At 36.7% G+C, this 24459-nt stretch overlaps 2 protein-coding genes across 5 annotated transcripts; both read right to left on the minus strand.

Annotated features, from left to right (window-relative positions):
- Positions 1–16044, minus strand: LOC121979338 (transcription elongation factor SPT6 homolog). Of its 4 annotated transcripts, XM_042531313.1 has the most exons (18): positions 15936–16044; positions 15668–15810; positions 15519–15575; positions 15291–15417; positions 15131–15218; positions 14906–15041; positions 14688–14802; positions 14393–14591; positions 14095–14283; positions 13905–14012; positions 13417–13800; positions 13080–13190; positions 12188–12967; positions 8613–8742; positions 7378–8543; positions 7069–7278; positions 5829–6237; positions 1–2441 (listed from the first exon to the last, which is right to left on the minus strand). In XM_042531313.1, the coding sequence occupies exons 2-18, from the start codon at positions 15699–15701 to the stop codon at positions 319–321; spliced, it is 6366 nt and encodes a 2121-aa protein (XP_042387247.1). In that variant the 5' UTR covers positions 15702–15810; positions 15936–16044; the 3' UTR covers positions 1–318. The 4 variants fall into 4 exon arrangements, with proteins under 4 accessions (XP_042387247.1, XP_042387246.1, XP_042387249.1 ...); XM_042531312.1 differs by having other exon boundaries at positions 15668–16040; XM_042531315.1 differs by having other exon boundaries at positions 15291–15408; positions 15668–16036.
- Positions 16045–16720: 676 nt separating this feature from the next.
- Positions 16721–22108, minus strand: LOC121979340 (probable arabinosyltransferase ARAD1). The gene is made up of 9 exons (XM_042531316.1): positions 21528–22108; positions 20411–20584; positions 18927–19084; positions 18698–18845; positions 18462–18577; positions 18243–18381; positions 17284–17394; positions 17133–17201; positions 16721–17053 (listed from the first exon to the last, which is right to left on the minus strand). The coding sequence occupies exons 1-9, from the start codon at positions 22053–22055 to the stop codon at positions 16934–16936; spliced, it is 1563 nt and encodes a 520-aa protein (XP_042387250.1). The 5' UTR covers positions 22056–22108; the 3' UTR covers positions 16721–16933.
- Positions 22109–24459: the final 2351 nt, after the last annotated feature.

A 24459-nucleotide genomic window follows, 5' to 3' on the forward strand; every position in this document is an offset into this window, starting at 1 on the left:
TAATATAATAACCACATCTAATTTAATATGGAAACAAGGTTAGATACAAAATACCTTAGATACGCTGAGTAAAGGACAAACGAGAATATTACATCCAAGGTTTCTAAAGGGAAGTGGTTCAATGGAGGAGATTGGCATGTTCTTTGAAACTGCTCAAACTCAAAGCAAATTCACACCAGCAACATGCAACTTATTGAACCAGTTGGATCGACAAACAAAACAGTTGTTAGGCTGTGCTCCTAAGACTTTCATTTCAGATATCAGGTAGACTTGGACTAGATATGGCATCTGATCTGAGTCACCTTGATTTACCCATCCTTAATTCCACCCACTACCAGCTCCACCATCAGAGTTACCACCCCAGCCACCTTTGCTACTGCCACCATTGTTGTTGCCACCCCACCCTCCGCCACTAGCACCAGCTGAATTATCATCATTCCCATCAGCAAAACTACGTGCCTGATCATTTCCATCGCTGCTGTTCCCACCCTGACAACTTCCACCGCCCCAGCCACCTCCGTTACCAACACCACTGTTATTACCAACCCAGCCACAACTACTTCCCTCATGGCCACCAGCATTTGTATCACCCCAGCTAGGATGACCATCACTGCCTCTTCTTCCACCCCGACCACTGTTGCTTAGTGATATGTCATTAACGTCAGCAAAACCACTTCCCTTATCCCCACCACCATTACTACCCCACTTATCCTCCCCGCCCTGGCCGCCTCCAGTGTCCCAGCCATCTGTGCTACCTCTGTCACTGTTATCCCTGGCTCTGCCTCGGCCCCTGCGGCCACCATTGTTACCAACTCTCCAGCTACGACCACCACAGCTTCTTCCACTGCCAGCCCCAGTCCATTTGTCGCCGCTACCATCAGAACCACTTGCAAGATCTGCATCATTACTGCTTCTATGGTTGCTGCCCCTGCCTTGGTTGATTCCACAGCTCCATGAACCTGGGGCACCCATAGCATTGCCATTACCAGTAGATTCAGAATCCGTACTATCCTTCCCAGCATGTCCCCGCCCGCTGTTGTTCCAACCTCTGCCCCTCCCCCTGCCTCTGTCCCAGCGGCTACTAAAATTGCCTTCTGCTCCCCAGTTGCCAGTGCTACTGCCTCGTCCACTCTGACCTCTGTGACTGTCAGCACCAGTCGCAGCAGAACCACTACTCCAATCCCCATCATGATCATTGCTGCCTTTACTGTTATTCCCATATCGGTTACTTCCTCTTCCCCAGCCACTTGTGGTGCCACCAGTATTGTTACTACCATCCAGGACAGGATCAGTAATATCATTTCCAACTTGTCCCCACCCACTGTTGCTACTACCTCTGCCCCCCTGGCTACTATCATTACCAACTGCTCCCCAATTACCAGTACTGCCAGTCCCATCTGAATAACCACCACCAGTAGCAGCAGGCGCACTACCCCAATTCCCACCAGCATCATCATTGCCTCTATTGTTGTCCTGATGTTGGTTACTTCCCCAGCCACTTGTGGCACCAGCAGCATTGCTATTACCAACTGAGCCAAGATCAGTAATATCATTTCCACCTTGTCCCCACCCACTGTTGTTCCTACCACTATTCCTTCCCCTGCCTCTGCCCCTGCTGTTATTGCTACTACCTTCTTCTCCCCAGTTACTAGTAGAACTGCCTCTTCCGCTCCAACCTCTGTAATTGCCAGCCACAACTGACTTGTCACCACCAGTTGCGGCACCACCACCACACCAATTCTCACCATGGCCATCCCCGCTATTGTTTCTAACTCCACCACCTGCTTCTTGATTGCCCCAGCCACTTGTGAAGCCATTGCTGCCTCTATTTCCAGCCCCGACAGCATCAGTACCACCCGTTCCTACATCTCCTGAAGGTCCCCTTCCTCCTTGGCCACCAACATCATCCGTCGCACCCCAACTACCATCGCCACTGCCCCTGTGACTGCCAGTCCCAGAAGACTCATCACCACCAGTTCTCAGATTCCCCCAGCCACCAGTACTGCTGCCACCACCAGATCCCAGATTCCCCCAGCCACCAGCACTGTTGCCACCACTGCTATTCCCAGCCCAGACACCATCAGTACTATTGTTTTTATCTCCTGAGCTAACCCATCGCCCTTGGCCACTTACATTACCTTCCACACTTCCCCAACTCCCACCACCATCAGTACCTGAATTCGTGTTGCCACCCCAACCACTACCACCATCTCCGCCACCCCAGCCACCTTTGTTGGAGCCATCTATGTTACAGCCACCCCAGCCAGAACCTGCAGTATCACCCTTCATTTCCTCATAACCACTGTTGTCGCTTCCATCAGTACCAAAATCACTTCCTCTTTCACGACCACGCCCACGCCCACGTCCACGTCCACGACCACGACCACGACCTCGCCCTCGTTCATTTTGATTGCCAGTATTTCTAGAGTTAAATCTTCCATCTGCCAGGAAAAGCAACAACGAGAATTATCCTAACCAGGCGATGGCAAAGCTTATAAATAATACAAGACAACATTAACTCAGAAATGTGTAGCCAATTAAGTTTGTCAAACAGTGACTTCCAAAAATAATTCACAGAAGCACAAGTATCTTATTCTCTTTTCAGCTGGAAGGAAGTACAAAAGAAATCAGCAACTTTTGAGAGAAATAATAGAGAATGCATAAAACCTATCAACAATGTAAAGCCGGTTGATATACCCCTAAGAAGATCCAGCATAGAATTTCAGGAGCAGCATTCACCTATTACCACTATTCTAATCCAGATAAGGATGGTAGTAAATGCCCTTAACCATGTATCTGATAAAGATTAGAAATGAAAGCTCTAGTGGTCAAACACTTCCCTTTCTCAAGCAATCCTATAGATGGGAAGCATCAGATTTCACATATTGACTAAAACATGTGATTCGACCAATAAAATCAAGGATAATCTATCTCAACGACACACACTTCAGGACTTCTCTTCTCATTTTATTTTCTTTATATATTGCATAACTATTCTTTTTGCAGCTCTACCTAACATTTCTGCCTACAAATTTTTATTGATAGTACAGTGCACTTCAACTTTCTTAACCACTATTGTCCCATAGATGATAGATGATATATTCATTGCCTAACCGTAATTAAACACCTTTAAATTGAGAACAAATATTCTTTAACAAGTTACATGCATGTGATACATACGTGCATGAGATACATCTTAAGTTACATTAAGTATTCAAATAATATTACAATATTCATCCTTCATAATCAAAACCTTTAATCCTTTAACAGAATATTTGACTTAAAATCAGTGTTTTCAGAAGCTGCACCATGCTGCTAGGAGCGACACTCCCAGGTACATTTAGTAGTTCAAGTGAGACAGCATAATATGCTCAAGACACAAGAAGATATGCCTAAATAACACACAATATCTTTTTTTATATTCTTATATTTTTTCTTAGACCTAAAAAAAGAGCGGAAAACCTAGAACATCTAACAACTCAATCTTTTGAATGTTGAAGGTCATGATTACATCCTCTGGAATATCTAAATTAGTTGTATACTGTAACAGGTTTATGGTACTAGTGACATTGATGCTCTTGACTAATAGTGTCATGCGACATTATATGGGCTCAGTTATGACTTATAATACAAAAAACATGGAATATATGACTGTGATTCTTTAATGGGTTACATAAATATGAATTCCAAGTATTACATTTCTGTGACTGCGAATGAATTTCTTTTGAATTTAGGGAAACTAATAAAATGATGTAAGTGTTAAATGTACTTAAATATGCTGCAGATACTGATATAAAGCATATATTTGATATTTTGAAAGTTTGCCTTGCCTCTCCTAGGTACATATACATCATGCCTGGGATGTATGATGTCTTAGTGCCTAATTAACCTAACAGGTCAAAAAATAACAGATCAAATGATTAGCTTGAATTGTCACTATTTTGCCACTGACAGATTTTTTTTTACCACTTCACCAAGCTATGGCAAACTAGCTGAGCATGTAATAATCATGTCAAGAAGTACGCTAACAAACCTCATGGAATTCGAATTGAACAATTCAACAACCAATAATAATTTGCAGAGTGGAAGCAATTCAATCATACTAAAATTTTGTTTCCAGAATTCACAGAAATGTGTTGAGAACTATCAAGAGTTGAAATATATAAACAGTTAAATGCTACTAATCACCTAATGCATTGTGTTTTAGATGTCTCTAATTAAAATGGCATACCCAGAATTATCCATTGCAGGAGAGGTTACAAATTTCCTTTTTCTTTTATTGAGAAGAGCAAATAGAGTTAGCAAACTTACCCCATAAAATGAAGTGTACTTCTAGTAGTTAATGTGAGGGTGGAATAATAAACCTTTACCAGCTACCGCTGAACTTTTTCAACAGAAAGATAAAAAGGATGGACTGGATCTTGAAGAATGTGGATGATTTAAACAATAAAGATATTGCACATTGAACAAGAATCCAAAAGTGGATAGGAATCCACAATTTATACTTCTCAATTTGCTAAAGAACATATATATATATATACACACACACACTAATTTCAGGGTTTGTAAAGAGATGGTCACAAAAGGAAGTTCATAAACCAAAAAACAAAGAGATTTCAAAGAAAACCTTTCACTTTAAGAAAAAATGTAGATCCATATAAGTTGCTTATGTCCTCTCTAGTAACCTACTTGCCCTTTTAATTAAAGGGCATTCACAATTATTGTATCAGACTAACCAAAGCAAGCCTAATGAATATGCCTGAGACATTTAGACCAGCTGCATTAAATTTACGTTAAATTGGCAGCCATATCAAACCATGAATCTAAGAATCAAACTGGCAAAAAGAACCTCCAACCAATGTAGATGAATCATTAATGATTTAAGTACAAAACAAGAATAAGATGATCAAAACATATAAACGATCATAAGACGTTAATAATTGATAAATTAATCTGCAACTCTGCAGAGGCATGTACATCATCATCTATAGAGAGTTCAAATGATTTATCTTCTGGTTCCAAACAATCAGTCAAGGAAATAAAGCAAAACAATAAACAATATCAAGCTAATAAAACAATCCCAATTTCCCAAAAATGCAAGCCGGGAGTAATACAATAGAATATTCAAGTCAGTCATTTCGATTTCAAGGATCTAAATATTAGCTAAATTATGAAATCAATTTATATCAAAGTGCATGGCTACCACCAGCACATAACAGATAATGTGTATATTGGCAAATCACCACAATCAAACAATGCAAGCATGCTAGTCAATGATAGTAAATTTCATGTGTATCCACCCCCACCTCCACCCCCACCCCCCAAAAAAACAATGAAAAGTAAAACTTAGTAGAATTTTGTCCTAAACTCAGAATTCTGCATCCATCAATTAGTTACTTCTTTACTGGTAGAAATAATATTAATAAATGCAGTTGGTCCGACTGAATAGAAATCAAAATTTTATCGCAATTTGATAGTAAAGTTTCTAGAACACACTATGGCATCTATAGTACAAACTGGCTTGGCGCATGGATAAGAACTAGTTATTGTCAGACCAAGAGAAGACAGCAGGGCACTATAGGTGTGTGTGTAGTATTTTATTTTGAAAAATGGTAGCACTTCTTGTTAAGAACGCAAGTAAAAAAAAAAACAAATATAGCTGAAGATTCTCCATGAATATCAAAATCCCAACAGAATTAATGAAGCTTAAATTTAAATAATTCATAAGGGAAGTATATCAATTTTCAAAAGCATGAAGTTGATCAGGCATGGCATTGGCTCAGTCAGACAACTTTCATTAAGTAACAAAATCAGCAAAGATGAACTACCTGTAGATTCCCGATCACCAGAGGATACCCATGTAGGATTTTCTGTTGATACCTCTGCACCAAGTGTACATACAGATGGGCCCTCACCAAGTAGTGGCTTGTCTATGTTCTTCTGAAAATATGCAACTAAGTGATGAATGCTATCAAAATCCTTTTTCCGAAACCTGAAACCTTTGGGATACACCCCAACATACTCATGATGTGGATTTGCACTTCTAATATAGGATAAAATAAAAGTCCCAGGATGCTCATGAGAAACTCCAAAACAGTACACTATCCGCATTGGGTTTGCTGCCTTCTCTGCCTTCAGTTGATCATCAACCTCTTTCTGATTCCCTTTTCTGAATTTGTGAAACCCAAGCATGCTTTTCAAGTGGGTTACCAGTGGATCAACATATCGGTGCATGACCTAAAAGACAAGAGACAGGATTCTATTAGAAAGTTAGCTCACAAAACTGGCCAACAGAATTTTAAAAAATAAATAAATAAAACATGCAAATAGTTTCACAGTACATCATTGTTAAACAACTAAGGTGTGTAAGAGACAACCACTGTCAAATAGGAAAACCAAAGATTAGATTCCTATATTGCAAATAAAGACATAAAAGTTTCAATTTTGCAGCAACAAATTTCATACAGCATCAGACGGAGGAATGCATAAAAAGGCATTTCAGCATATTAGAATGGGAAAGCATTTGGCAACCTGGAGTTCAGTCTAAAAAATTTTGGATAACAAAAAATAGGTGCATCGAGTTTTGATCTCAATAAGAAGCAAAATTAGTACATGTCCTCTCCATATTAGATTCTTTATGTTCCTCATTCTCAAAATATAAATGTTGTCACTGGCAAATATTGTCTAAGGATGCCTTTTCAGAAGATAAGATAACAAAACTACACAAAGTTCAAGTATGCTATTTTTAGTTAAGACACGATATTATTTAGTCTTATGTCAATTAAATACTAGACATAAGAATTAATCTATCCTTTTTACTAGTGCAATGAAGAGTAGAAAATAGAAATCTGGTTCTGAAACTTATAATCTGAAATTTCATACATAATTGATCCAAAATTGAATATAATTATAATTATTCTGTCATGAAACATGTGATTGGAGACACTTTCAAGAGCTACAATAATTTGTTTTAGCTTCTTAACAATTGTCCTAAACTAAATGCTCCAAGAAGTGGTTGACATTGAGAAGTTGAAATTTGCAAAGAGGGAAATAGTATAATGCAGCTACCTCATTGAGATCTTCAAAGGACTCTTTATCAATTGTTAGTATCTTCCCCAGCCGAAGTAAGCTTGTCATATCTTTGTGATCTTTTCCTTTCTCAGCTATTTCTTTGTGAGCAAATACTCCATCAAAAACTTTCAAAGTCAACGTCAAAAATAATGGCCCTTTGGAACTGGGACGCATAATACTCACACCAGGTTCTTTATGAGAAAGGTACTGCATCATAGTAAGTTATAACACATATTTAATACATACAGCAGTGCTCAAGTAAACAAGAGGGTTAGTGAACTATTATATATAATTGATCATACACACCTCAATCGCCTCATCAGCTGTCAGATTCTGAAAACAGGGATGAACAATCATCCTTGATCTGAAAGGTTTATTTGCATATTCCTTGTTCTTCCGGACCTTCTCCATTTCACTGCCCATACTAATTTTATCTTCATTGTAATAAGGATCTCGCTTATCAATATAAGGGCCTTTTTGCAGGTCACTAGCTTTGGATGTCAAGTAAACCACATGCCTATTCTTATTCACATGCTTAATCTTGCATGTAAGTATATCCCCTACATGCACCTTCTCATAATCAAATCCTTCATCTGAAAAGTCATCAGAGGACACCATCCCTTTTAAACCAGAATCAAATACACAAATGACTTGACTCTCCTGTACATGGCGAACTGTCACTTGAACAATTTTCCCTTCTGGAATGGTATCATCTGTTTCTCCAGAGAGCATAGCAAACTCCTCCTCACAACTTGGTTCTTTAAAAGGTGCCCGATAGTCCCGAAATCCTTGTAGAAGCTCCATCTTTATATCATAAAGTGTCTCCCTTTTGTTTTTTCCATACTGGTCAAATATATTGTTTGCATACTCATCAATATCAAACACTTCAAGCTTGTGTGGATTTTTTTTAACATGCTCAATCACCTTCTCCAGCATATCATCCATGTCATTTGCCTCCTTTAGAGCATCATCGCGATAGACATCCTTGGCCAAATTATTTGCCAGTTCATACGACTCTGGATGAATTCTAGTGTCATCCAAAAGGTCCATATTGAGGTTACTAAAAGAAGCCACCCCACTCTGTCTTACCCTTAAAAACCCAACAGCATTGATGAAAACCTTCATTTTAAGAATCTTTCCCATAGGAATCTCTTTGCGATTCGAAATAAATCCAGCCCTCAAAAATGCTTTTTGTAAGACAGATGCTTTTCGTGGACCAAGACCAGCAATAAATTGTAAAGGAGCAAAAAGCCATTCATGACTTGCTGCTAGGTTTATATCCACACCGACTTGGTTAGAAGCATCAACCATAATCTGCTCAACAACCTCATACTTCTCATCAGAAGTAAGGAAATGTTCCAGGGGATGAAATTTCCATGACAGTATTTCTTTTTCTTGTCCACAAAGAGTAGCCACCATAGCCAAAGGGTTTTGCAGATAGCGTCCAAGTGCCACAGCACGTTTCACAATGCCTTTAGAAAAACCACATCAAATAAGTCAATTTTGAAGCTAGTGAAATCTCTAAAGAAAATAATCCTTACCTGGTTGACCAGGTAGTTGTTCTGAAGCAAGCTTTGAATTCTCATAAAGACAAGGCAAAGTTTCATCGCAAAAGATAACAGAAATATTTTCCAATTCTTGACCAAGTTCTTTTGGATGATCCTCAATTATCTTGAACATAACCCACAAGACAATAAAACAAAAATGTAAGGTATTAACATTATTGTAAAAGGAGACCCCCCAGGGCCCCATCACCAGCATGCAATCCAGTGGTTCATCAAATTCCATATGCTATATCCACTATCAATATGCAAATTCAATAATGCAATGGACAAAACATGAACACATTTGAGAAATTGTAATGATTACTTAAACCTCAACCAAGTCAATTCAATTTACTAAGTTTTAACCAATTAACCTTTTGAACACAACTAAAAGCTAAAACCCAAGTCTTTGAGGCTATAGGAATCAACAAAAGAAATAGCAGCATGACCAAACTCCTAGAATTTCCTATTTTGCTGCTTCATACAAACTATACGACAGAACTTGAGAAAGACACAATTCTCTTCCTGAAAGGATTAATAAAACTTTTACAACATTTCGGTAGGTAACATGTATCCTATTAAATAGTAAGCCTAAAATATTATATCTTATTTGCATTTCTTTTATATTACAAGGTAGATGTAAAGTATTTTTCATGAACTCTTTATGCTGATTTAAACTGTTAACAACTTATATTGTTATATTAAAGTTGAACATTTCTTGATAAGTACTACATGAATACTTCAATATTTTTGGTGTCCAATAGGTTCAAACTGAACTGAACCAAAGTAATAACACATATCAACCAAATTGAAAGCAAACAAGAATTATCAATTTGGCTCACTTTTATCTGGATTGAGTCAAATTGGCAAAGATCCATCAACGCCTCTAATTTTAACATTGTCATAAATGTTTTTACTTGTATGTAGTATGAAAAAGTTAGAAAAACTTGAAAGCCACTTGGCATGCACGTGTTGAATCATAGAATATAATCTTTACCATTTATTTCAAGAACATGTAATAATTTATCAAACTCCATCATGGGTAACACACTAATTAAAGGAATTCAAAGCATTTATAATGAGTCATCTTCTAAATAACCACACTGCAGGAACCTTTTTAAAAGAATTAAATTGGCAATTTTCTTAGGTCACTGGATAGCATTTGAAAGTTCAAAAAATCAGAAGCCATAACAAATAAAAGTAACAATACAATGAAACTGAAGTTACTAGAACATATGGGTCAGGACTCAGGAGTCTACATTGTATTTAGCAAATATCCTATCAGCATGTAATATTATAAACTAAATTTGTTGCAGAAAAGAGAGGCAACCTCAAATCTGATTAATATCAACAATCTCATAATCAGAAGAAAAAATAATAGAGGCAACGCAAAACAGATTATAGAAGTAAAAAGTTTGAGTGAGATGGTGGATAAAGTAGGAGAATGGAGCAAATGGCACGTGGTTTATTCTAGTTTGCTAGAATCCATCCATCCCTTCAAAGCCCGCCAGTTTGCCATTTAAGATAACTTAGGTCCTGTTAGAGTATCCACACTAGTTTCTCTATAATATCTGTAAAATTTGGGATAAGCCACTCACTTTATTAAATCTAGACAATCATTTTTCAATACACTGAATCAATTACCCTAAAATTTCCATTATCTTCATGTTTTTATTATTTTCTTCTCTCTTTTTTATTATTATTTTTGTAATAGTAGAGAGTTTAACTGGAGAGTGATTGAAAAGAAATATTATTTTATTTTTAGAATAGAGAGTTTCATTCTCTATAATTGGAGAAGCACTGTAGCATAAATCTAAATTTAGATAATTGAAAGGGATTCTGATATAAGTGGTTTTTTTTGACAAAAAAAAGTAAAATTTAGGGTAGTAACTGATTTTACATAAGCGGGTGTGGATGCTCTAATGATCAAGAATCACAAGAATAGAAAGAAAAGAAAGGAATTGAAAACAAAATGGAATAACAATAGGTCATTTAAGGTGGTTCTTTCCATCTAACAAACACTCATTTGAAATTTAAGTGCTGCATTTAATTGCCATAAAACTAAAATTCATATATTGAAATAATTTTTCAATATAAATGTGGTTACATACTTCCACATTACAAAATTTTACACACCAAACCTCACCCATGGGAATGAAAATTGCATACAAATGCATTCCTAAACCCATCAATTCAAGTTGAATAACTCAGGGAATGTCGCTTCATTATTTTTCCTGAATAGTTATTAAAAATAACCAGACAAAGCATTATTGTATACATGATATATCACGAAATTGAAACCTGAATTGACATCAGGCAAAACAAAAACAAATAAATAAATAACTCAATATCACTCAAATGACACATCAGACCAGAGAATTCTAAATTGCAAAAATAAAAAAAAATTAAAATAGAAAATTAAAGGAAAGAGGAAACACTTGTTAGCATGAGGAAAAATCAGAAATGTAGAAAGGCAATTAATAGATTCTACAAGACAAGTCAAGTGAATTGATGTTGAAGGTGTTGAAGGTGTAAATATAGAGGGAGACCAAAGAAACCTAACGTTGAAGGCATAAAAGATAGAGGCAGATGCACAGAAATCTTTAGTTGAAGTATTCAGTAATAGACAAATTTGAACCAATTAGTGTTGGAGATGTAAGGAATAGGTGGAGACCAAAAAACACTTCAGTTGAAGCATTCACTAATAAAAGATTATAACTGCAATGTAGTTGTGCATAAATTCTAATGTACCCCCAGCCTCAAATAACTTGGAATAACACAGCTAGATCATGATGATGAAGTACAACTCAAAAATAATCATGTGAAAACTCTACATACACCAATAAATAAATATCTTCTTGTTGTGCATATCCCATCATCATCTTTCACTAGTTTGATAATTTACTAGTGATGTGGCAATTCACAGATATTAATGGAAAGACAAATTAGGAATGTGTGCAGGGTAGGTCCATGTCAAATTTTGCTCTCCTTAACAAGGCAATGCAAGGCCGCAATTTAATTAATTTATAATGTTTAAGTACACAATTAATGCATAATGAAAGAGTGGTCATATTTAAATACAATACCTATAAGGCTATATTCAGATAGTAACCATTTAAGCTTTATTCAATTTTTTAGATTTTTTGTTTGCAAATAATATATAATTAAATTTAGATTGATTATTTAACATATTTATATTTGATTGATTTGTTTTAATATTTTTTACTAATATAATTTCTTTCATTCGCTCTTTTACTCTTTAGAATGAATACCGAAGAACAATTTCAATCAGTTTGCAGCCAAAAATACAAATTTTTAGTAAATATCAAGTGCTCTCCAACTTTTCTGCCCAATCAGACCCATTTTTACATCCCGCTCCTATTCGTGACTAATTTGACTTTATATTCCACTAACTTTAGTCAATTCTAGATGAACTCAACCAATTCGGATTGGCATCAGCTAGTTTTCAACCAATAGACATACAATCATAAAATAGAACACATGGTTGCAACAAAGAACTCCAAAATAGTTACTGAAACTAAAAAGATCAAAATGAAAAACTTTGTGCATACTTCATTAATATCATCCCTTAGCTGTGTGCAAGCCATGTTTGTTGCTCCTATGCAGATAACATGCGGTTGGTGATTGACCATGAACTTCAGGAGTCGTTGGCAGTCATTCCTCTTTCTCTGTTGATCAGTAACAGCCTGGGATCGAACACTAATTGAACCAGCATATAGCACATCCACCAGTTCTCCTGCTGAATCTAACATGACAAAAGTAGTTGCTGGCTTTCCAGGTCCCCAACAACAGGCCAGAACTCTTGCCTCAGATTCATTCTCCAAATCACTATCAGTGTGCTTCCTCTTGAAAGGACCAACCAAGACCTTATTCCACAATTGCTTTCCATATTCCACACAAAGCCAATTCTTTGCCTTAGCTGTCAACAATGAGCGAGCTTCCTTTTCTATTGATGGCAAAATATGAGTGAGAAATGAATCTTTCAATATCATCGTCCGCTGCTCATTCCATAACTGAGCAGATTTACTGACACCTTTGCTCAGATAACAATTTGAAGCATCACTTAATAATTTCATTTGGACATCTTCAGGTAGTTTAATGCTGACATGAAGCAATTTATTTTCTTCACCCTTTTGGACAAGCAACCATTGAGCATCCACAAACTCCATTAAAGGCTTATTGCGCAGCCATTTCACACCCCCAAGTTGATGATAGGCATCAATCGCAAGATTTCCTTCAGGAGTAGGACTTATTGACACAACAGCCTTCTCCATGAAAATATTGCGCACATGTTTTTTAACATTAGGCTCACATGAAATCTCCACAGCCGCCTGCCAAAGAACAAAACCCAACATATAAAAGGGCCCAAAAGGCTTTAAGAATAATATTATAGGTATGCAGCATCTTTATATTAGAAAAAAAAAAGGAAGTGGAATATCAAACCATATGTCTGGCTCCATTAAGCACATCTTTTGGAGTTTCAAACGTAGAACATGTAAACTTTGCAGCAACTTCTTCAGGAGATTCTATGTTATCTTCAACTTCATCAGATATCTGAAAGGGGAAAAGGTATTTTGATAGTTGAAGAACAAAACTTGCTACCCCTAACATCTCAAAAAATTAGATAAAATTATTAGATAAATACAACCTTACTGAAACTATAGGGAGGGTGGTAGCAAAAGCCAGAACAAGCATAAAAGATGGCTATTCCAATAGAAAAAAAGATGATGCCATAGTTTTCTTTTATTAAACTATAGGAATATCTGTTAACATATGCCACCTTTTCTAATGAAAGCAGAGACCCAAATGTTTCAGAACTAGCACCAAACTTGTTAGTAATCTGCCACAGCCTAGCATTATAGGAAACAGCGTGCAATGACTTTCGTTTAGGCCTCTTAAATTGTCCATCATATGTATCATCTTCACAAGGAGGAAAACACAGATTGAACTTCACATCAATGTCATCAACCTCTCTTTCAGATTTTGCATCATTCAGTGCCAAAACGACTGAATCAAAAAGTCTGTTATTTAAATTGAGTTTAGTTTCTTCATCAACTCTTTGACTTTCCTCTTCAAAATGCTTTGTATAATAGGAACAAAGAGCACTCTTCCTCTTCTGAAGCAACAACCACTTTCTGTCCAAAGACTGAACTGTCCATAGTATCTGAAAAACAAATGATATTCACCTTCAGCACATCCTTTATCATCCCACAAAAGATGATTGTACAATTGTTTCACAAAAAAACTAGAATGGTGTTTCCTTAGTACCTTATGCCACTTCATACTTTTCATTTCGTCGCCCTCCTGCATGCCATCATCAAGATCCTTCAACAGGCTATCACATAATTCCTTGCGATACATGCTAATGAAAGGAATCTACGGGTGAAAATACAGGAATTAGTTATCCACATTCTCGTGAATCTTAGATATCAGAAACTTATAGAAGTAAAGTCCCTACATCAAATTTTTGCACATGCATCATTCTTAAGACATTATCAATATTGTCTTTATTTATATCTTTGAGTACTTGATCATAGCCAACTAAAGGAGAGAATCTGCCATCAGTAAGCTGATCATAAATCCAGTTTCTCTCCTCTTCTACATTCTGATCATCTATAGGTGGTGGCCCAGTAGTATCCTCAGACAACTACAAGTAAAGAAATATCAGACGAATAATAAAATGTTGGTCAATCTATAAGCAGCTGCACTTCCCAACAGTATTCCACATTTCAATGACAAACAAATTGCTTTGTTACCTGAATTCTCTCTGGAATATCTCTCTCTCGTATGATGTCATCCTTCTGTGTCATACAATTCTCTGAAAGAACAAAAGGTTCAAACTCATCGTCCAATCTTTTTTTCACAGATGTGTCAAGATCACCAAATATCTCAAGCGCTTGTGAAGTAGATGATGCAATGCAAAGCACTTGGTGTGATTTCTCTTTTGTCAACTTTCTATACAAATTAAATTTACAATCATGATAAATTATGAAAATCAGAAAAGAGACAATGTATTCTTAAAAGCTAAAGTTCAAGAGGAACATATCAGACCTCACAAGGGCACCAGCGTCATCCACATCCTCATCCACGATAAAATGAGCCATTTCATCTTCATCACCAATAACATTCCTATCTTCTAATTGACCGGCTTCATCAGCAAAATCATCTAGGGCCACCAGTGTGTAGTGAAAAAATATGACTAATCCCTTCCAACCAATAACAGTCCAGCAAAACATAGATTGCTAGCACAAAATACTTAAAATATTTACCATCATCACCGAACAAGCTAATCTTAAGTTTTTCTTCAGCTGAACGGCCACCTTGACTATGCCAACCAATTGCTTTCTGTTGATCCTCCAATTCATTGTCCCTTCCAATCTTTAGACGCTTGAATTTACCATTCCCCTGCAAAGAAACAATATCATTAACAACTCAAACAAGACACAGGACTCAAGGGGTGAAATCAAACTAGGCAGCAAGAACAGCAAACATACTGGTTTGGGTGGACAGAAACCACTCATCTTGTTTTCGTCGAGCAACTCATAATCATCCTCATCAAGAACAAAGTTCTTCCCCAAAAGCCTTAAGTACGAAACACGGAGAAGATATATTTAGCTACTAGTAGGTCACCATAGAAAACTCAAGTTACATTACCTTTTCTTCTTATTCTTCTTCCTTTTTATACTACGCATCTCTTCATCACTCTCCTGAGTTTCTTCCTCTTTTATGTCATCCGCCATAAATCCACCTCGCTCATACTCATCCTGTCCTTCTACTTCTTCTTACAAAAAGGGAGGAAATGATTTCATTAAGCATATAGCTCATATACCAAATCCAATATCTTAGTCATCCCAAGTTCTGAACAACAATAATCAATGCTACCTTCCTCTTCGCCATCATCCGCATCAACCACCACGGCTCGTTTCCCTTTGAACTTATCTGCAAATATGAAAAGAAATCGAAACAGGGAGCAAGCGCTCTAACGCAGACAACGCAGAATGGCATCTAAGAAGGAGCAAAACTAGAAGTACCTCTCTTTCCAGAGTTCACCGCCTTGCCTTTCATCTAGGTGGACTCAAATGCGCAGACCTAGTTTTTTGTAGCGTGGAAAAGAGCCACTGAGCCAGTAACTCCTAACGCTGGGGAATGCGGTAAAGGGCTTCCCGATTCCAGGCTGAAAAATGGGGAGTCACGGAAGCGGCCAAAGGAAGAGAGCAACCATAGGCGACCACGGATCGAGAGAGGCAGATTCCCTAGGGTTTAGGAGAAAATATGGAAATGCAAAGGAGAAACCCTAACCACTATCTCTCCGGCACGTCAACTGATCGGGAAGTGCGTGAGTGCAATGATCGAGAGAATGCGAGCCGGTGCGGAAGCAAGAGATGCAGACAGCAGCGGCATTGAAGGTGTGGGAAGAGAATATGCGTAAGCCATGGATATTGAGTGGAGCAGTCAGACGGACCGAACGGGCCGGCCCAGCGGGTCGGCCATTTGGTAAGCGGGACGGAGAGAATGGATCAGCCGATTGATAGATTTAGGACGGATTGCGAATTAGACATGAATCCTAAAAAAATAATAAGAAATAGATTAAAAAAATAAAAAATTTTAAATCTGAGATACGGAGTAGACGGTCAACCGGCTAATTTTCCATAATTTTAATAAATCCAAGTCCGACCGAGGCTGATCCGCGTTGGTAGTGAGTTCAGACAGTTGATCCGTCTTGACCCATTTTGAAATAGGTAGATAAAATTCCAATTCAACCATCTTGGTACAAAACTCATACATGGTTATTACGTCCCTTAGATAGATTTAATGATTAACGCATGAAATGTTATCATCATAAAATCTGGAGTTCAAATCTCGATACACTTATTTACGATGTGCCACAACTATTTGGTATAGCGTTTCGTTTATTCACGTTATTTATTATATTATTTATTATATTATGATCAAAATATATTTATTTGTCTTTTTAATAAAATAATATTCATGCATTACTTTGTTGTGAATTAAGATGTCGGCGAACTTTGTCTACCCAACACAAGAAAGCTCTAAACCTCAATTCGTCAACTTGATCAATAAACTAGCTAAATGAACTTGTTTAGCTTCAATTGGTCAAATAAAATGTGAGAGTGACAGGAATAAATGGGCAACGTGAAATACTTGCGAACTTGTTTAGGCAACAAAAGGATAGCAAGAAGTTGTCATCGCAATTACAAGATGAGCGTCCACATGCCGTAGTAGAAGAATTTTCTATACAGCTAATAAGATAATAACAAAAGAAGAAGAAGAAGCATTCACGGTACCCTGGTGATGTTTCCTGTTCTGCATTCACAGGTGCACAAATTTCTTGAACCTTCTACCACGCGTTGTGACCTCCTCATATGCAGCTTGATGTTTACCAACTTGCCAGCAATCTGTTGGAATCAAGAAGATAATGACTGGCAGGAAAAGTATTGGCTGCGTCAACAATTAGTTCAAAGATTAAGGACAGACCATTCTCCATGCCAAGTCCTCGGCGCCGAGAGGCTGAGCTGGACTCGAAAATAAGAAATGCCTCGAGTACTATAAATATCAACACGATGGCACAGTAAGGTATTATATAGAAAGAGTAACTAGTAAATGTTCGATGAAATCTAAAAAGAACCTTAGCGAGGTTATTTTGCATTTCGATAATTTGCTTAGAATCCACATTCATAAGGAAATTGACGAGCCATCCCGGTTGTACAGCATCGTTAGAAGAGACAAAAAGTGCTATCTGCAGAAGAAAAGGGCAAAGCTTCAGTTTATGTGATATTATCAAACCGCTGCCAGTGTAGAAAAGATGCACAACTACAATTTGTGATAATATACAGTTGGTGCTTCAGCCAAAAAACACAAACCAAATTATGTTATGCATCTCCAACCTTTTTCATTTGGGCATTGGATGAATCAGATGGATAAACACACACGACTATTGAGATACTGAAGCTTGTATGATGCCTTTGACATAGAAAATAGAATCATCTATCACAACTGATGCAGTATAATATTAATGAATTGAGGGAAAATTACTGCTAATATGAATCCTAAGTAATCTTTCTCTACCTTTATTTGATAAAATAAATATTACAATTAGGCTGCTTATACATCAAATGCTTGATTGTACAGTAAAGTTTCATTGGCTTTAGGGGCATATTGTATCTCACTCATCAAATGCTTGCTCATTTGGGTAAGTATTTAATAATCATGACACCTAAACTCACCTAGGACAAGGTGCTTGCATCTTGACTGGCCTCAACTCACTTTGATGATGCTCCTCATAGTTTATCTATGTTTGAGTCTATCCCAGATCCTAGTTTGATCAAAGTATCAAACGCTTCCCAACTTGGTCTTCTGTAGCCAACTTACCCAACCAAGATATGAGCAGCTCAAGAGACAAGTAGATTTCCACGTGTGCTATAATTTTGGCTATAATTTTGTCTATAACAAATTCTTAGTTATCAATAACCTTAGAATTTTAGGTGACAAATTAGAGCATTTCCAAGAAGAAACAGCTTTAAAACTTAATTCACACAATTTATGAATTTCCATGACAGAAAAGATGAAAACATAAATTCTACATACCTTACGATAATCAAGTATTCCTTCAAATGGAAGCTCCAATTCATCACTGACAATGACTGGAATACAACCACTAACTATTGCATCAAACAACCTAGCTGAAGAAGGCGTATCACCAGCTGGGCTCAAGCAAAAGAGCGACCTAAAAGGATGCAACAGAATAAGATGACATAATATTAAGCTTCCAAAAGAATTGAACATCTAGAATCATAAGCATGTTACTTGCGCATCCCAGCCTGAGCTGTTGCCTTTCCAGTTTCACCAGCACTTCCCTCTACCATAACAACATTCTCACTATTATGTAGTGCTGCTGCAAGTTTACTACGAATTTTACCTCCCTATATAAAGAAAATATCCTTAGGACTTAGCATGCAGAAACCAAATATTCAAGGGCCTAAAATGATTATCATATCCATCAAGAAGGCTATCAGGCATTATCAAAAGAGACAAACTCATACAGCGTTTCTCTTCAGCCTTCCACGAAAGAATAACAATGTGCTTCTTTTTGACTGAGAATCATGTAAGCATTGTGCATCACAAAAATCAACATTAGGAACATAAGGAAGAATAAGGTCTTTTTCCAGCCAGACATCCCCTGGTTTGTACCTACACAAGGCAATTAGGTTCAGCTCACCACTCTAATAACAGAGACACAAATTCACTTAAAAAGCTAAAGGACACAATTACCAATTTCCAGTGGAATCCATATCTGGAAGAAGCCAAATTGCTTTTTTCATAAATCGGCGAACAGATTTAAAGGACCAAGGATGATGGACTGGAAGTATATGATCTCTTCCTCCAGATCGTCGCCAGGCTGGCTGATCAGTCACCCACTTTAGAGCTTCCTAGAATCACACAAAACTCTGATACAGGAAACTGAATACTAATAACAAACTAGAAGCAATCTTCGTTGCGAGTGATAAAGACTCACTATCTTACTTCTAAATTTTGAAACAGATAAATATTTACACGTATTATGTATAAAGACATTAGTCATGAACAATATTCAAGCTATAATTAGGTATATTGAAGTAAATTTTCATACTGTTCTGAGGTCTTCTACTAGAGAATAATGTTACAAAATATAACAAGCCAACTTAGATGATCCAATAACCAAAGAAGAAGAAAACACAAATTCCAACATAATTATCACACTGCTAGAATCAGTAAAGTTAGTAGTCAAATGTTACTCTTCTCGTTGTGTAAACTAAGATTTTAGCAAATGGGAGAACAAATGCAAGAGAAGAGATGAGAATAAGTATTAAGAATTGAGATTTGAGAAGACAGCAAACAATCTTTGCATATACAGCACACTTTCATAGATTAAAAGAACTGAATGATTATAACTCAAAAAGATTAAAGAATTAAATTATTATAATTTGAAAAGAACTTTCATAGGATCAGGTTAGCCAACATAGATTATAAGAACTGAATGATTATAATTTGAAAAAACAAAAGCAGAGTTATGTTTGTGAGGATATGTTAATGAGGCATCTCAATATTACATGAGAAGGTCTAGTATAGTACTCCCAATAAGATCAACAAGGCTTTGGATTTAGGACAGCCATACACAAGACATTAACTTTTCACAAGTCATAACTTGCTCTAGTCAATATAATGATTTCTGTTTTTCTGCCACTTAATTCCTGGAAACACAAAGAATAGTGAACTTACACATATTACTTCTAATTTTAACTTGTAAGAAACTCATTCTAATGTCTCAGTACCATACAGTCCTCAGTTCAATATGAGCTAAATGTCTAAACCAGAGAGAACTAACTAGACACTCTCTTTTCCACATGAAATATGAGGGAATTCAAAGTCATACAAATCTGTTACCAGGAATGAGGGCATATTCAACTATTAAAACCAACTCATATGAGATACCAAAGTTCCCTAAATAAAGATTATAAAATTTGAGGTTCTTATTTCTGAATTCTAATAGCACTGGGTCTACATCATTTTAAGTTGCATTCATATTATTAAATAGGGAGAAAGGAGTAGGTTGAACAACAGTGAATGTGTTTATATTCCTAATATTTGATTTCTTAGAGTCATCTAGTATAGATAGCAAAAGCGGTTGTAGATTCAAACCCTGCATGCTCTACAAGATAGCACAGTAAACAATATGTTAGCTCAAAAAATAATAAACCTTGAGTCATTCATCAGACCCTGTAAAGTGCCTTGCATTGCTGTCTCTCAACCAAGAAATAGCTAATTGTTGTGAAAATTGGGATGTAGAACAAGTCTGCCTCCTCTTGCCTATGAACCCTAATGACATTCTTCAGAAGCCTCTCAGACTCTGGTGCAATCAAATCTGCCCAGATCCAGTAATCCACAGAATGCTGCACAAAGATTATAAAAGAATAAGTCAGGTTTAAAATGATCTAACATCTCTTGATAGAATAATTAATTTGAAGAATAAGAGATGCATTTCAGTTAGCTTCTACATGAAAAAAAAAATCAAAATATTGAATTACTGGACTCCAGTATGAACTAATATCTCATCTACAAAAAACCAGGAGCTACTTATGAACACTAAGGACAAACTGTACTGACTAAAGAACAACCATTGCAAAATAATAATAATAATAATAATAATAATAAATGAATAAAAATATAAAATCAAAGAAATTAAAAAATATATCTTTAGAAACCTTATGTTATACAACTTAAATACAAATCCATAAGAAATATCTGAGAGAACTAATTAACCAAGAATGAAAGTTTGTTATTGAGCTCACGCAATCAGCAACCAAGTGAAAAAAAAGATAGTAATAAATGCATTGTAACAACTGAAGCTGATGAGGAAACAGTCAACATTTTTTGCACTTCCAGCAATGTTGCTTTCAGTCTTCCAACAATGCTCATCCAGTAACTTTATATGCTCATTCAGTCCTAAACCAAGTTGATTGATCAACCAATATCTTTCCAAATTTCAAAATTTTATGTATGGCTATTTTAATTGGCTTTTGACAACTCCTTTTGTAGAATTAAAAACATGATAAGAGTATATGTTAATTCTGTGCGTTAAAAAGTAGGCCTACCCAAATTCAATGCTTTGCTCCCAGATAAGAAGGATTTAAATGGTTTATGTCTGCAAAAATCAGAAACTGATCGCCGAAACTTTAATTTTTAGACTAATCAACAAGGATTTTCCTTTCTAGCTCAAACATTCCAGTGCAAATCAATGTACTTTACATTCCGTCAAATATCAGTTTTCCTACCACAGCTCACATAAAACGTCCAGATCTTTGAAACTACAACCCAATGGAGATCGTAAGTTACCTGCTCGATCAGCCGGTGCACAGGGCTGCCATTGGAGGTCAGATTCCAAGTCTCTCTATACGTGTTCCTGAAGAGCCACAGCAGATCGTAGGTAAATTTAGGCGGCATCTCGTAGACATAGACCCGTACCACCGAGGGAGATGACCACGGATCCATTGGTTCTCCGTAGAGCCTCTCCGCCTCTTCCTTCCAGATCGAGTCGTCGAGCGCCTTGACGGCGGCGGAGGGAGCATCGCCCTCACTAGCGGCAGCAACGCCCGGGGATCCGGAAGGGGTTGCACGCGTGGCTAGGAACTTCTCGAGCGAGGCGAGGAAGGAGTACTCGGCAGGCGGGATAGGGTCAGGGCCTCCTTTGGAGAGGTGAAGAGGAGCATCCAGAGAGTCAGAGATCAAGAGGCATCTCGACGAAGAAGAGTACCTCACGTAATAAAAGAGGAGGAACGCGGAGAAGAGGGCGAGCAGAGAGAGGAAGGCGACGACGGAGGACGTGGATCTTGCAACGGCGAAGTGCTTACCCGTCCCCGCCATCGATAACCGCTATGCCACTGCGAAGGGAACACAAACGATGCCCAAAGTTAGGGGTGCCCAAAGTTAGGGGTGCAAATGAGTAGCTCGGTCAAACTCGACTCAAGTTCGGAGGTGACCGAGCGAACGATTCAAACTCGAGCCCATTTAATATCGACGTGATGGTTCATCGAATTTGTTCGAACCAGGTTAATTCATATTTTAATATTTAAAATAATTTATATTTTAAAATTAAATAAGAATTTGTTCGAACCAGGCTAATTCATATTTTAATATTTAAAATAATTTATATTTTAAAATTAAATAATAAGTTACAAAGTGTTTATGAATAATATATTGTATTAGATAAATAGAAGTCGAATCCTAGCCTATGTAATTTTTTTTCGTTTAAATTCATTATTTCGAGTCAAGCTCGAGCTCAGATTTAAAAACTCGCTCGAGCTCAAGCCGAGCCTCTTTAGCTTTCTCGAGCTCTAGCTAATCCAAACTCGAGTTCGGCTTGACTTATTTACACTCCTAATCCAAACGCAAATCCATGCTTGTGTCCGGAAATGGGAGAAAAAATAAATAAATGTTAAAAAACAAGAATCATAAATTTTTCTCAAAACTAAACTAAATTGTTTGTTTAATTAATTATTAAATACAAATGAATAAGGTAAATTGCATTAGTTAATAATAATAATAATAATAATAATAATAAATCACTTTAAGAAAAAAAATTTTATTAATTCAAATAGTCAGGTGACTGAAGTTTCTTATCGGTCATCCGAATAAATATGAAAGTGTCAACGAAGCTGTAGTTGAGATTCAAATGGTGAGTAATTGGGCACTGCTATAGTATCGTTAACACTGAAACGTAGTCCGGGACTCTTGGCTTTCGATATAACCACTATATTCAATAATGTGTCTAGACACACATAAATTTTTCACCGTCCACCATATAAATTTTAAAAGTGCTCCCATTGAAGACCATCGACAATTGACGTCCACAATCAATCCATCATTATAGGTCACTATGCTCCACCTGGGTACTAGAATGTGAGCCGCATGTTGGAGCTAAAGCATGGAAATAAGCATACCAATTAATTCTTAATATGTAAAAATTTACAATAATCTCCCAACGTGAAGCAGTCTCTTGAAGACAAAGAACGAATTTTTTACTTACTCGTTGCTGGAAGAGCGATCACAAAATCAAAAAACTCTCCATAATTTCACAAACTTCCTACGACAAGAAACGAATCTCACATTTTGAATACTACTCCTCTTTCACCCTTGGACACATTCTTTATAATGGGAATTATCCCAGGGGTAAAAAGAACATTTTATCCAAAAAAAAAAGTGGGGAACGTGGGCATGCTCACGTTCCCATTTCCTACATCTCTCACTTGTCCAAGATAAGTCACTAAGACTAGTTAATTACAAAGACTAAATAAGTTACATAGACTATATAAGAGTTTAGTCACAAAGACCATATCAAAACATCCAATCTATACTTAGAAAAAATAGTTCATGTGATAGTAAACACACTGAGCGATCAATGCTAGCAAAGTTGTTATACTTTACTTAACCGCTCTTCCAAATGAATTAAAGACATTCTCATAATAACACATAATCTCTGATCTCCTAGCGGTACATATCCGTTATCTAAGAACACTATGCCAACAACCTTTGCTCAAACATTAAAATCTAGGGTCACATAGATTGCTTCAACAACCTTCACATTCATTAGACCATAAATATCTGAATAAATTAATTACAATGGTGATTCAACTCTAATAGTCTTACCAAATAGTTTCATAATTACTTTTCCAGTAAGACAATGCTCACATATAGACAAGTGAATCTTAACCTAAGTGCTTGATAGACCCTCTCTAGCCAACCAATTCATTGTGATTGGATCACAACTAGTGATTATCTCTACATGTGCAATTATGAACGTATTGGAATTTCCCTAGTCATCGAATTGATGTATTCAGACATCATCAATTCTACACTACAATAATTACTGTATTTTGGGACGAATTTACAAAAAAAATTCGTTGCAAAAGATTTGGGGACGAAATTTGGGACGAAAAATTTTTCGTCCCAAACAGGTTCATGCCAACTTTTGGAACAAATTTATGTTTGTTGCAAAATTGGCAATGAAATTGGGGACGAAAATAATTTTCGTCCCCAAATTCGTCGCAAAATTTGTAACAAATTTATTCTTTCGCCGCAGAAGTTTATTAAATTTTGGGACGAAAATTTTTTTGTTGCAAACTTAGCAACGAATTTGGGGTCAAAAAATTTTGTCGAATTTTTTTTTGTTGCTAATTTTGTCCCAAATTTTACGTATGATTTTCCAACGAATAGTAATTTTGTTGCAAAATCGGCAACGAATTTGGCAACAAAATTTAGCAATGAATTT

Source organism: Zingiber officinale, chromosome 5A, assembly GCF_018446385.1.
Source record: "Zingiber officinale cultivar Zhangliang chromosome 5A, Zo_v1.1, whole genome shotgun sequence".
NCBI lineage: Eukaryota > Viridiplantae > Streptophyta > Magnoliopsida > Zingiberales > Zingiberaceae > Zingiber > Zingiber officinale.